Source organism: Pleurodeles waltl, chromosome 5 (assembly GCF_031143425.1).
Source record: "Pleurodeles waltl isolate 20211129_DDA chromosome 5, aPleWal1.hap1.20221129, whole genome shotgun sequence".
Taxonomy (NCBI): Eukaryota; Metazoa; Chordata; class Amphibia; order Caudata; family Salamandridae; genus Pleurodeles; species Pleurodeles waltl.
This window is the reverse complement of record NC_090444.1, coordinates 514,471,160-514,486,334: the sequence shown is the minus strand read 5'-3', so window position 1 is coordinate 514,486,334 and position 15,175 is coordinate 514,471,160. Positions and strand designations below refer to the sequence as shown.

The following is a 15,175-nucleotide window of genomic DNA, read 5'->3' as shown; positions in this document are numbered from 1 at the left end:
GCCGCACTAAATCATTGATCAGCAGTGCCCTGAGAGGTTACTAATACACTTTCAGATGAATTAGAACAGACATGAATAATGATAAATATACGGTGGTTGACCATAAAATATTCATACTGGGATTGTACCGAAATAATCTACTCACAACGATCTCTAATTCATTAATCACTGTCATCTTGTTGATAGTTCATTTGATAAAAAAAGAGAAAGCTTCACACTATTGCCAACGGTGGTGTTTTTTTTAAGCTGATTACCTTAGTGGCATTCGTGAGACTCCAGTAATATCTTCATTGTCTGACTAGTGCCTGGAAGTTACCCAACAGAGAAAACACATCACTATAAAATTACAGTTGTTCTAAGTGAAGGAACAATATGGTTTTGAGTAACAAATCCTGGTATGGTTACAAATATAAACCCATCACCAGTATACATTAGCGAATGGCTGAGGTCAACAGCCTCAGGAAACAGTTTGAAAGCCCATCTCCTGTTTTTGGTCACTACATTACAATAAAGGTAAAGAAGGAAAAAGATAGTCTACATATAAGACATACGCCTGGGTGTGGGAGGGGAGTTGTTTGATGCAGAGATGCTAATACCATGGTTCTATCTTTGTCAACTTCTCAGTCCATTGTATCACAACCCTTTGTTGGGTTTCTCTAGCTAAGGGAAAACTTATCAAACTTCACATACCATGGTGGTGTGGTCAAGCATAATAGCGGAGCGCACACACTTGATCTGGGGGTCCAGTAGCCCTTGCACTGGAATCTGTCATGATCCTGGACTGCCCCATGGCTCTGTGAACAACACAGCTTCAGCTGCCTAAACATGCTGAAAAATGCTTGTCCCGAATGGCTTGGGGGCAGTAAGCACAGCCAAGAAATTGACGTGACAATGAGGGGCCTAGCCGCCTGAGGCAAGATGGCAACTGTTGAGCATGATCCCATACTGACTCAAGGAGACCTGGGTAGTGCTACCCTGGAACTGATGAGGACCCCAGACTGAAGGGATGGGCATAGGAAAGAAGAAAGGAAGCCTCCGGTGCTGCAGGCCCGAAGGACCATCAGGAGAGAGCTGGAGATATAGCTGGCGCCTCTTTGTGAACCAGTCTTGGGGCACCAAGCTGCACTGCTGTGCCTTGTGGCGCAGGGGCAATGCGGCTACACCTGTCGCTTGCTTAGGACCCACCTCCCTCTGAAAACCGCATCCCAGGGGCTGCTCACGAGCGGGATGAGCCCTGTGGACAGTTAGAAGTTGCGAGTTGATTCCGTGTCGCACAGGCTGTGCACTGGATGTGCTGAGGACCAGGCCTGAGCCCTCCTGCTCCAGTACCCCCGTGAGGTGAGCTAGAGGAAGAGGGCTGTGGTTGGGGCCCAAGTGGGTTGAGCCTTAAGAGACTACACTGCTCCCACCGTCTCTGAGGCATGCAGACACTGTAGCTGATAACTGCGGTGAGGGCACCAATGGGTAACTGAAGAACTGGATTGAGGGGAGCTGCGGTGACTGAGTGCGGCGAACAGGGGCCCTGGCCCTCCTCTGACTTGACGGGGCCTGTGAATGGTAACCCACCACTCCCTCCCCCCCCCCCCCCTTGCAACTGTGTGCAAGATTGCTACCTCGGAGCAGCACTGAGTGGGAAAGAGTGAGGAACTAAGTACCTCATGCCCATATGTTGCCTCTCACGAAGATACACTAGTGATGTCAGGGTACTGAGTGCTAGAACCTACTGAACGGGATGTGGATCGCCACACACAGCTGATGGCACCAAGGCAAGTAGATTGTCTCTGGGGAGGACGAGGGTGAAGATCCCCTGGCCTCCTCGCCCCCCTTGCTGACTGTTTGTGGCACGCAACTGGTCCTGAGGCAGATTACCATGGGTCGAGAACGTCCCCCAAGGGATCACAACAAATAGATCAACACACAGGGATGCCCACGGCACTAAAAGAAATGTGGATACTCAACCCGGGTTCCGGAGTCTTCTGGGGCCCAGTCTAGCTGCACTGTGGAGACCATGTTTGACACACTGGGGCGCAAAATTAACCTGGTGCATGTGGACCTGAGCAAAGTCAACAAACACTCATTGGCTATGGAATAAAAGGTGCAGAGACTCACCACGGAGGTGGCGGAGTTGCCGATGACCACTGATTGCGCCCAACACCTGGAAGACAAGCTTGATAATCTGGTGGGCCAGTCTTGGAGAAGCAATCTCAGTTTTGTTGGATTTAGGGAGCGAGCAGAGTGAACTACCCCCAGTGATTCCTTAAGTACTGGGTAAGAGAGGTGTTGCAGCTGCAGGGACTATCACCGATCTTCATGATCGAGCAAATGTGCAGAGCCCTCGCTCCAATTCCACCGCTGTGCCTCTGACCCCCATGCATGGAAAATAGTGAACTAGAGACAGAGATGCAATCCTGAGAGCAGTACGTGTCAGAGCAGACCCCAATATGACATCAGACGGATCCTTATCTTTCCAGAATATAGATAAAAGGTACAACAGCAGTGCAAGACTTTAGCAGCAAACAAAAACCGAAAGGTATGAATTTGAAGTACATGTGCTGTTCCCCGTCATGCTTAAAACAATGCACGAGGGCAGATCGCACTTCTTCGCCCCTCCGGCGGAGGTGTGGGAGTGGCTGGAAATGGACATGATGATCCTGTCCACGGTACTAGCAGCAAGATTTATGCCCAGGATGGGAGGCTTGATACACGATGACCAGTGCACATTTATCCCGGGCTTAAACACCCAGATGAATATTGAGGGGTCAGCATGTTATGGCATGGAGAACTTCGAGGAAGAATGCGCCCTAGTGGCACTTGATATTAAGAAAGCATGTGACTCCCTCTAGTGGGAGTACATGTTTTCGGTCCTACGTAGGATGGGCTTTAGCCACAACTTTCTGTAATTGGTTTCCTTTACAGCCCTAGCGTCAGGGTGCACTTCACGGGACGGCTCTCTCCCCCATGTACGATGGTGAGGTATCTAGATAGGGATGCCCACTGTCACCTCTCCTGCTTGCAATAGCAATAGAAACCTAGTGCACTGGTTGCATAGTGAGATGCGACCTTGGGGAATAGAAGTAGGAACTGTGGTCCACGTGGTTTGCCTATACGCAGATGACACACCAGTCTATGTGGCGCAACCTCAGAGTTGGTCCCGACACTCATGGGGGAACCATACAGGCAAGTGGAACTCGTGGGGCTTCACGTAAACAGAACAAAAACACTATTGTACCACTAGAAGGGTCTCATAGAGAAAGCTCCGGAAGAGTTACCAGACTTAGGGTTGCAATGGGACTGGGAAACGTTCTGGTACTTGGGAGTGTTGGTGGCATACTCGGAAGCTGCATACTACAGTCTAGTCTCGGACTGCCAGACTTAGAACATCACTATTGTGCATCGGAGCAGTCACCACATGGCAAAGTGGTGCAGGGGAAGTCCCATCTTGGAAACTAGATTGCTGGGCGAGCAGACATAACACAGTGATCTGCCCAGTCACCTGATGAGAGGGACGTGACAATCTTAGAACACATCCAGACTAACAAGACAGGTTTCCTTGGCTTGGGAAATCCCGCTCAAAAGTGCTGAGACGCCCAGCCTTTAGCAGGTCACCAAATGGTTGGTTGCAATCGCATACAGGAAAACATGACACTGGTGGCGTGGAGAGAGGGTGGCTGCTCTATGCTTGGAGACTTATTACCACACAGCAAAGTCATCACATTAAGGAGAGCCCAAAAGGCATCTGAAGTGGGCTTGGGACAATTCATACAGATCGCCAAACTGTCACGAATGATCAGGGAGTTTTAAGCCTGGGTTTATAAAGGAGTGAGTCTCCTTGGTCACCCTGTAGGTGCTTCTAATGAATGCACGACAGGGATAGGACAATTACTTGCCACAACACTTCACAGACAAGTAATGTATAAAATCTCGTGCACAAGTCCAGGAGATCACCAGCAATGCTTGTTTCAAATGTATTCACCTGTATCTGACAACAGTTTTGCTTCAGAAAATATATCCGGACAGGACATCTGCCTGTCCATGCTGTGGAGTGCAGAACACCATGTTCCTTCACATGCATTGGACATGCGGACAGCTGTCATTGGACTGTACGGAGGTGGTGAGACAACTTTGAAGGGTAACTCAACTTACGCTAGAGACAACAGAGCAGCACTGTCCCTTACTCCTGACAGCTAAGCATGGCAAAATGCAGTGCATAGTTGCTGCGCTTAAGTTGCTGCTGGCCAACAGCCAGATTGCCATACAACATATGCCCCCCATGGCTGACAAATTGAAATACGACTTAACGGAAAAGGCACTGGCAAAGGAGATACCACGAAGAAAAGTTGGGGACAGACAGTAGGATGGAGGAATACCTGTTACATTGGTGAGTGAACATGCAGATGATAGTGACACGGACACAGGGCAGAAGCCCCGACAAACCCAGGCGAATTAGAGCAGTCACAGAACCAGGACTACTTCTGGGGTTGAGCGACCCAGTAGTGGCGAATATTAACAGGGATAGCCCAAGGTTGGAAGACTCAGAGGGATGATTGATCCGGGATGGCAGGGACAGTGAGAGCAGATACATAATTGGATGTTATATTGGAACAAAAGCTGATGGCACTTGATGGTCAAGATTTAAAAATCAACTTGATGGATGCTGTAGAAGGTGCAGGGAAGAGCAGAAGAGGTTTTGCTGTTTGAGTGTTAGTGAAGAACCAAAAATTTAAACAAAAAATTAAAAATAAAACTTCACATAAGATGGTTCCAGACATGGCCTTCACCAGGCTCCAGGGGCCAGTGGGTGACAAGGACATGTATCAATACCTACAGCTGATATCCATTTTAAGAACTTATCTAGCCATCAGGGATAAATTAACAAAAAAGGTTCAACCACTGTACAATCTTGTACAATTGTGTACCCACTGAGTGAAAGACAAGAGCAAACAGTCTAGTGCAAAGGTGGTTTCCAGTGTAGCTGAACCATGATAAAGCTATGCAAGTAAGGAGTCTAAAACTGAAAAAAACTGCAGTACATTTAACTTTTCATTGGGAAACGTTAGTATTAAATACCAAGATTCATCAGCTTAAGGGAGGTGCCTAATTTATAGATAAGAAGGAATTAAAAGAGACAGTAAGGAAATCTAGAAGGCCAATCTATATTGCTTCCATTCCATATAAAAATGCATTATTTCTTGAGAGCGCTCATTTGTGTTAAACTGTTTAAGTATAGGTAGTTGTTTGTTATTTTGAATAATGCAGAGGGGCATTATACATTTTCACATACCTTAGATAGGAAATTCAGAAATCAGAAATCTGCTCTAATGGAAAATGTCTATAGAACCATTTCTTATCACTTGGTTAACGATAACTTGTATCACATGAACAACCTGCATGATTCATTTATAAGTCAAGGTCATTGCAGGGAGACAAGATGATGTAAACGATGAGAAGGAAATCTGCTGAAAAATTATACACACCAAGTACAAAAATAACATTCGGGCTAGCTAAAAAAGTACTGACCTAACTTTCACCTCACTGTCATCTCTGGGGCATGATGGTTTATAGGAAGTCCTGGAGGTCTTAAAGGCATGGTGCCAGTACTCTTTGATTGTGCTTTAATGCAGCCTGTGCATTTTCCTGCACTTTTTCTCTTTATTAAAGGCTGTGTTTTTCTGCACGTTTTGCTCATTCCTTTCTGATATACAGAAGTGTTTGAGTCTGGTGAGATGTTTATTAGAGAAAACCTAAGGTAAATTAGGCATTTTAACCCTTTAGTATAGGTTGCGTGGATGTATGTAAATAACGTATACCTATGTAGGTTTCTAAAATTCTAGATGCAATGTTTGTGCTTTACAAATATATACTTAATGTAATATATTTTTAATATATATTCCGGGGTCTCCACGTGGACAGCAATATTCAGTTCTTATGACTATTGATGAGAATCCCCTAGAAGAGAAACAGAGGATTTGTGAAATAGAAAATAAAGAATTTTAGCTGGAAATTGAGATGGTGATGTCATTGTTCAAAGAAAAAAAATCTGAAAACTCCATAAAAGTTAAAATATTGTGCTGTTTTATTGTGTAAAAATCAAACACTTGCTAGTTCTGACACTGCTGAGATACATCCATGCTGTTTAACATCTATGATCCCCACAGTCAGAATAAGCTATTAAATAGATTCTCTGCTGTTAGTCAGCAATTAATGCAAATTTACATATGCGATCAAAAGGTGTTTATCATACAATATACAACAAAATCCTAATACAGTACATCAACCTGAATAGCAGGATACACTCAGGGAGCTCTTTGTTAAAAGTGAAGCTTGCCTATATGCCAGAAAAATAAGGCCTGGAGACAAGTCGATGAAGGTAACCCAGAAATCCCAAGTAGTAACGGCTCTTATTGTGTGCATAGAATGAATATTCCTGTCGCTACTAATGTATACTACATATCAACATAATCTGTGGTACACTAAAAAGGATGGATGTGAGCAGTTAAATAAAATGCAAGTGAGAAGCATGCAGACACAAGCAGTGGTCTGAAAGCAAAAGTGCAATTGAGGCTGAAGGTGGCTGATGAACTTATTTCTTTCCACTTTTACCTAGGGAACTTTAAGATCTGATTGGTGCTACTTTTTTCTGCAGTTTGGGTGAATGCTTCCTATTCATGACCGCAATGGGACAAAGTAAATAAAGAAAGCTATACTTGAGTCACAAAATGAAATGAGGAAAGGAGATGACTGCCAAGTTCAGATGATATGGAAATCATATGAAAACATACATATAAAAGAAAAAAAAGGAAAACATCGGCTTTCTTTTCTACATTGTTGCCAGTTTAGACTCATTAACTTCAGAAGATCAAAGTTCCATCTGGCTGAGATTCCATTTATAGAATGAAAACAGAACAATTATTGGGCTACTGAACCAACCTGTTCCGTATAGGGAATATGCGTGTTCATGTGGTTTAATCGACTGACTATATTTTCCCCTCAAAGAAACTCCTGTGTGTGTTTGGCATAAGTCACAAAGTCCAAATATAGCCAATTCCAGTTAATAGTTTTGGCCACTCAAGATGGCAAGCTCACAAAAAGGGATCTGAATGTGTATTTTTCTTTTTAAAAAGTGCTAATGTTGATAACGTCATTTACATAATATTTATATATAATCCTCTGTATTGAAAACTGTACTTAAAATGGCATAGCTATTGGGTTTGAAAGAACCGCAAAATGCCATGTTAAACTGAGTTCATGAAAGTTTGGCGTTGTCTAAAGAATGCGTTTGGAATCCTTCAAGGTCCCACTCTTTAAAAAAATGTTCACAGTTAACAGACAAATGGCTCAAAGGTGTGAGAATGGTCGCAGCTGCTCCAGTTGCACTTCAAGGGAGATTCTTTCTTCAAGAACATCCTGAAAAGAGAGAAAGGATTTAGTATTGTATATAAAATAAAAACAGCAATCCACGCAACAAATGTCTGTTAACTGATTATCAAGTAGAGACGTTTAATTAAGCTACGCAGTGTGTTTAAATAAACACGCTTCATCGTATTTCCAGCTTTTTATATAAGGGATGAAAAAAAGTCAGAGGATATGAAAAAGTGAAAAATGTTTTTTTTTAAAGTAACTCATCATACAAAATCATGTCAATAGTTAAAAAAAATATATATGTATATATTTTGTTTAATTACTTGTACAGCACATAATCTGCCAGTGATTAGACATTACAGAGCTTTTGGTAGCTCATTCAACATTTTACAAATGGTCCCGAGACGTTCATCAGACAGGAGTCTAATTTGGTTTTCAGAGGTGCGTGTTCAGTAGAATGAATGAAAATGATTCTTTGAAAGGCTGACCAAAAGCTTGTATTAAATCACTTGTAAAAATTTCCAACGATACACATGTCCAGTGCCTGTCAGATGTATATGTGTAGTAGGGTGGCTTTTGGGAGCAAATGCTGTGTTTTAGTAGCCTGCTAACTGCACATTTAGGCTGTGTTGAATGTGCCTTCAGAGTTGTGTCTTACTGAGTTCTGTGGGATGACAGTGTGTGCAGTCTTTGTGGATAATACTGTGAGCATGGTGATACTCAATTACATAGTTTACGAGTTAGATATGTGTGCAATATTTTGGCTAATGTTACTGTGGGTTGTTAAGCAGTTGCTTAATGAACTTTATAAGTTGCCAAGAAGAGTGAGTGAAAGTTTTTTTTTTTATCTCAATGAGATGCATTTGGTCCAGAGAAAAATTGCTGATACATTTTAGATCACAACCATTTCAGAGTTTTTATGCGAACCTTGCCTTGCTCCTAGAATTACGTGACGTATCAGAAATAAACACCACATCCAGTAAATACAAGGGCAAATGTATGCGGCTGCTTTGAAACGTAAAGCATCATTCTGAACAGCACAAACGACTTTAGAGGCACGCCAAGCAAACTCCTAGTGACTGCTTCAATATGATCATACTTATCAGTGCCTCACAACAACACTGCTGAACCTGGACGCCAGACAAAATGTATCTAAAGTCAGTCAAAAGAAAAATAAGAGTCTGCATCACCATTCAAAAAGTCTTCCTCTGAAGGAGGAAATACTGGGAACTAGCTCATTTAACAGTGGTATTAATATGTACATCTATACGGTGCAAAGAACTGCCATATTGTGCTCAAGTTACAGAAGACAGGTTTGGATGGACAAACAACAGAAGCTCTCAATATTACAGGACAGCGCTTGAGATATTACTTCCTTATCCATCTAAAGAATGCATTAATACAAAGATAGGGCTTCCTACTTGACAAATGACGCAATTTTACGTTCGTTTTAATTTGAACACTTCTAATTGCTTCAATGCAAAACTACTGTTTTAATCTTGGTATGATGGAAAAGTTACTTATCTGTAATTGTAATGGCAGTGGTTAAAAAAAAAAAAAAAAAATAGGGAAACCAATCCGTGGCCTTCCCTATAGGGTAGAAGCCTCAAGTTGGGCCAGGAGATTCAAATATGACAGTGTTGAATGTTGCAGCAAGCCAAGGAGAATCAGGGTAGTGCACCATCCTAAGATCTTTGCAACAGCAAGCAATGTAGACTTAGAACTGTGAAGGTGTCTGAAACCTAATTCTGAAGGGTCCAGAAGTGATTGAGAAATGATACGAAGAGTTCTGAAGTAATATGGGTTGCCAGGAATTTTTATGGGAAAGGGAGAGGAGAAAGTGGTCAAAATCGGAGAGGCCAAAACGATCTGCAGGAGGCTCTCTTTTTGTAATTTTTCTTTAAATAGAGGAATAACCAGTCGCTTTTTTCCCCAGTGATCTGCGACAATAGCGTCCATGACCAAGGAGAAATGAGATAACAACTCAACACAGGAACTACAGTAAAAGCTTGTTTTTCAGCAAAGGAAAGGTGGTTTGTTTCTTGAAAGCACAGGCTATTTTTTATCATTAAACAACTGGGATGATGGGCGCAAAAGACAATTAAAGGTTCTTAACAAGAAAGTAAGAGAAGATCTCTTACTTTAAAAACCTTATGTGACGAGTTTGAGGATCCATTAACCTTGGTGTCCTAAGATGCAGTGCGAGCTGACTGAATCTGCTTCTTGTAGTATTAAATAGCAGCTTAATGTTGAAGCTTATCTTCAACAGAATAAAAGCATAGCTAAGCTCCCTCCACATGCTTGTGTTTGGTAATCGAAAGTTCAGAGGTGTAACGGGGTCAGAAGGTCTTAAAGTACAAGTTACTTACCTTCGGTACCGAAATATCTGGTAGAGACATTCTAGTTGCAGATTCCTTACCTTAGAATTTTCCCCCAGGAGTCAGACTGGATCCGGGGATTTTTCTTAGAGCAATACCCTTGCGCGTCGGTAGGTGGCGTTGGTCGACTCCGCATGCGTCGTAGTTGCCGTGATGACGTCGGGAGTAGTACATAGACGCCGCCCTCGCGCAGTGACATCAGTTTTTTTTAACGACGTTCCACGCCAGAGCGCAGAGCAGCTAGGAACACAGATTGGTGCGCCAGAGCTAAGGACCTGAAAGGGGGGGAATACCTGTCCCTAGAAGTCAGTTCGCAAGCGGGGAGTATGGGTGGGCGGTAAGGAATCTGCAACTAGAATATGTCTCTACCAGATATTTCGTTACCAAAGGTAAGTAACTTGTACCTCTGATTGAGACATCTAGTTGCAGATTCCTTACCTTAGAATAGATAGAATGAGCCCGCAAGCTGTCAGGAGGTTGCTTTTTTGCCAAAGCGTAGCCCATTTTGATGCAAAGAAGCACCCATCGAGAGATGGTACGCTTCTGCACTGCCTTCCCTTTCTTCACACCCGACAGCCAACAAAGAGTTGATCGTACACCCAGAAGTCTTTAGTACGATTGAGGTAGAACTCCAACGCTCTTTTTGGGTCTAGACGGTGGAGTCTCTCCTCCTCATGGGAAAGATGTGGGGGTGCGTAGAAGGTAAGCAAAGTGATGGACTGGCCTACATGAAATGGTGTAACCACCTTAGGAAGGAAGGAAGCTCTAGTGTGTAACACCACTTTGTCAGGGTGCAAAGACAAGTACTGAGCCATTGAAGAAAGGGCCTGAAGCTCACTCACCCTGCGAGCAGAGGTGATAGCAATGAGAAAGACAGTTTTGAATGTGAGGAGCCGCAAGGGACAATTATGCATTGGCTCAAAGGGGGTACACATCAAGCAAGTACAAGATTAAGATCCCACTGAGGCATGATGAAGGAAGTGGGAGGAAATAAGTGGGTGAGCCACTTCAAGAACCTACTCACAAGAGGAGATTTAAAAAGTGAGGGCTGATCAGGAAGCCTAAGAAAGGCGGAAATGGCAGACAGATACCCTTTAAGGGTGCCCAATGCAGAGCCCTGCTGGGCTAAAGAAAGAATGAACAGAAGAACCTCTGCAAGAGGGGCAGAAAGGGAGTCAACAGATTTGTTGGTGCACCATGCCACAAATTTATTCCAACGACAGGCGTATACAGTTTTAGTCGATGGACGCCTGGCTGCCAAGATAACATTGCAGACTTCGGGTGGAAGGTCAAATGCCGTCAACTGCTGCCGCTCAATCTCCACGCATGAAAGCGGAGGTTGGACAGGTTCGGGTGGAGGACTGTCCCCTGCTGTTGAGACAGAAGATCCACCCGAAGAGGTTGTCTGAGTGGAGGATCGATGGACATGCTCAATAGCTCTGGCTACCACACTCTTTGAGCCAAGATAACTTGGTTGGTCGTACTTGATTTTCTTGAGAATTCTGGGCAGAAGAGTGATAGGCGGGAAGACGTAGAGGAGGCCGGAGTCCCACTTGAGACAAAAAGCGTCTCTGAGTGAGTGTCGCCTTGGAAACTCCAACGCGCAAAATAGCTGACATTGTGCGTTCTCTGCGGAGGCGAACAGATCTAACCAAGGCTCTCCCCACTTGAGAAAGAGATCGTGCGCCACTTCCAGATGGAGACGCCATTCGTGATCGACAGTGCGTCGGAGGCTGAGTTCGTCTGCTCTGGCGTTGAGAGAGCCCGCCAGATGTTGATCCATCAGGGTAATGCCCTGATGTTCCAGCCATGTCCTAAGGCTTAGTGCCTCCTGACAAAGGGTCCAGGACCCTACCCCACCTAGTTTGTTGGAGTACATGGCGGTAGTGTTGTCTGTGAACACCTGCACCACTTTCCCTTTGAGAGAGGGAAGGAATGCTTTCAATGCAAGTCTGATCGCTCGGAGCTCCACCATATTTATGTGGAGCCCCGACTCCGCCGGAGACAAGAGGCCTCTGATCTCCGCCTCACCCATGTGGCCGCCCCAACCCAGAAGCGACGCATCCGTCACTATAGAGAGATCTGGGTGGGGAAGGGAGATGGATCTGCCATTGACCCAAGTGGGATTCAAAACCCACCACTGCAGGTCTTTCGCAGTCCCCCTCCGAGATCTGGACCATGTCGGAGAGATTCCCGTGATGCTGCGCCCACTGGAACTTCAAAGTCCCACTGCAGAGCCCGCATATGCCACCTGGCATGTGTTACTAGCTGGATGCAGGAGGCCAAGAGGCCGAGCAGCCTCAGAGTCTGTCTCACCGAAACCCAAGACCAAGGCTGAAAGATTGGAATCATAGCCTGAATGTCTTGGACTCGCTTTTTGGGAGGATAAGCCCGAAACAGCACTGTGTCCAGAACTGCTCAGATGAAAGGGAGCGTCTGAGAGGGAGTCAGGTGTGACTTCGGCACGTCGATAGTGAACCCCAGCTGGTGCAGGAGGTCCGCCGTAGTCTGAAGGTGGGAGACCACTGTCAGGGGCGAAGGCGCCTTCAACAGCCAGTCGTCTACAGAGGGGAAGCCTGAGACCCCTAACCTGCGCAGATGAGCTGCAACCACCACTATCACTTTCATGAATACCCGAGGGGCACTGGTAAGGCCGAAAGGGAGCACGGTAAACTGAAAGTGCTCGTGACCTACCACGAATCGCAGGTAACGTCTGTGGGCAGGCAGGATGGGGATGTGGAAATAAGCGTCCTGCAAGTCCAACGCTACCATCCAGTCTCCTGGGTCCAAGGCAGACAGAACTTGAGCCAGGGTGAGCATTTTGAACTTCTCCTTCTTGAGTAAGTAGTTCAGGTCCCGAAGATCTAGGATAGGACACAAGCCTTTGTCTTTCTTTGGTATCAGAAAGTAGCGGGAATAACAACCACAACTTACTTCTGGCACAGGGACAATTTCTATAGCTCCCTTGGCCAAGAGAGCCCCGACTTCCTGGCGGAGAAGCACCAAATGATCCTCCGGAAGGTGATGGAAGGATGGTGGCATGTGTGGTGGTGCAGATTCGAAAGGGAGGGAGTAGCCCTTCCAAATTATTTGCAAAACCCACCCGTCCGTGGTTATATGTTCCCAGTGGGTCAGGTGATGGTGGATTCTGCCACCAACTGGGCAGGAGTGAGGGGATGGACTAGGAAGGTTTGGAGGCTGCAGAGGGGACAGAGGTGGACTGGACAGACCTCTGGTTCCCTGTCCCACGGCCACGTGGGATTACGTGCCCACGGCCACGCATAGGCTGTCCAGCGTGCATGGCCCGTTGGCTGGGTTGAGGATGCGACAGGGGGCCCCTTCCATGGCCACGAAAGGGACGAAAAGCGGACTGAGGGGGGCGTGTGGCAGAGGAAAGGCCAAGGGACCGAGCCGAAGCCTGGGAATCCTTGAACTTCTCCAAGGCTGAGTCCGCATTGTCTCCGAAGAGACGGGTGCCATCAAAGGGCATGTCCATGAGTGATTGTTGGACATCCCCCGAGAAGCCAGAAGTACGTAACCTGGCATGGCGACGTAAGGCCACTGTCGTCGTAACTGATCTGCCCAGAGAGTCGGTCGTATCCAGCCCACAACGGATTGTGAACTTTGCCGCGTCTCTCCCATCTTTCACTGCTTGGGAGACGATAGCACGGGCCTCCTACGGTATCTGCGGCAGGACTTGCGCAACCGTATTCCACAGTCAGTGGGAATAACGGCCCAAAAGACATGCAGTGTTCACGGACTGCAGTGCGAGGCTGGAGGAAGAAAACATCTTCTTACCAAATTGTTCCAGCCTTTTGGATTCCCTATCCGGGGGTGCGGAAGGGAACGTGCCAGCAGAAGAGGACGCCTGGATTACAAGACTCTCAGGCGTAGGTTGTTGGGACAGGAACTTTGGGTCGTTCAGCACAGGCCAATGGCAGTGAGCGATAGTCCTGTTCACAGGAGCCCCCTGTGTTGGGTTTGGACCATGTACCCAAAAGGACATCAGTGAGGGCCTCATTAAATGGGAGAAGGGGTTCTGATGTAGAAGCCCCAGGCTGAAGCACCTCCGTCAGGAGATTAGACCTGACTTCAACAGTGGGTAGCTCAAGGCCAAGGACCTCAGCCACCCTACTAACCACCATACCATAGGTAGCTACCTCCACCGTAGCCACGGTAGGAGGAGACAGCATGCCAGCGTCAGGAGAAGTATCCAGACCACTGGCTTCGCCCAAGTCCTGTGCCCAGTCCATGGTAGGGTCTTCCTGGTATTCATAAGGGCCCAGGGATCCCTCCAATTCCTCCCTTTATTCGTACCCATAGGAAAATGGATCAGAATCCGACCTCGGGTGAATAGGGCCCACCGATGGCGGCGTCAGCCGACGCTGCTCCGAGTCGTTGGGTATGAGAATTGGGTCAACGTCGATAGTGGGCACTACCGATGTCTGGAGGTGACCTCAGTGGCCGGAGCCCTCAGCCGCCGGTGCAGAACCCGAAGGCCCCTCAGCCAAGCCCCTGGGGCTCAAAGGCACCGTGTCGGGGTCGGCACGCCCAAAGATGAGGTGCATGGCCTCGTAAAACTCTAAGTTGGGTGGAGGTCGCTCCGGGAAACTCAGGGAAGCGCAGAGTCGAGCCAAACGTAGGCTCTGAGGACGGAGGCCTAGTGCGTGGACGCTCATCCTGCGTCGCGTCAGCCGAGCGACGGGGTGAAGTCGGAGAGCAATGGGACTTCTTCGGCTTCTTCTTCTTACCTTGACCCGGGGACTTCGAAGACGACGAGTGGTGATGGCTCCGCGACCGATCTCGAGACCTTCCTCTCGAGCGAGACCGGGACCTACACAGAGTCGAGTGCCCGGCCGCCATCAGCTTTAGGGACCGCTCCCTCAAAGTCTTCAGATGCATTGCCTGACACTTGGAGCACGACTTCGGGTCGTGGTCGCGCTCGAGGCACCACAGGCAAACACGATGAGGATCCGTCACCGACATCATCCGATGGCAGTCCTCACACGACTTGAACCCGGTCTTCGGGGCCATCCTCGACGCACCAAGTGTCGCACCAAAAATGTTCGCAAAACGGGCGAAATCGGCCAAAAAATAGCCTAGGGTAGCTCTCTCCGGATCAGCGCGTGGCGCGGAAAGAAAATAACATGTCACTGCGCGAGGGCGGCGTCTATGTACTACTCCCGACGTCATCACGGCGACCGCGACGCATGCAGAGTCAACCGACTCCACCTACTGACGCGCAAGGGTATTGCTCGAAGAAAAATCTCCGGATCCAGTCTGACGCCTGTGGGAAAATTCTAAGGTAAGAAATCTGCAACTGGAAGTCTTTATCAGATCTAGCTACATGTTTTGTTTTATTTAGTTAACAGATCTGTGTCAAAGCAGATTCCTTGACTATTTGTCAATAGCACTCTCAATACCAGTCTGATAGACTG

At 46.7% G+C, this 15,175-nt stretch overlaps 1 protein-coding gene across 6 annotated transcripts in view; it reads right to left on the bottom strand.

The window, feature by feature from the left end:
- Positions 1-6,049: 6,049 nt before the first annotated feature.
- The window catches only part of REPS1 (RALBP1 associated Eps domain containing 1), a 748,137-nt gene continuing 739,011 nt past the window's right edge, over positions 6,050-15,175 (bottom strand). For all 6 annotated transcript variants that reach the window (XM_069234311.1, XM_069234314.1, XM_069234310.1 and 3 more), the window contains one exon: positions 6,050-7,404. In XM_069234311.1, the coding sequence (XP_069090412.1) occupies positions 7,336-7,404 (69 nt within the window). In that variant the 3' untranslated portion in view covers positions 6,050-7,335. The remainder of the gene's footprint in view (positions 7,405-15,175) is intronic.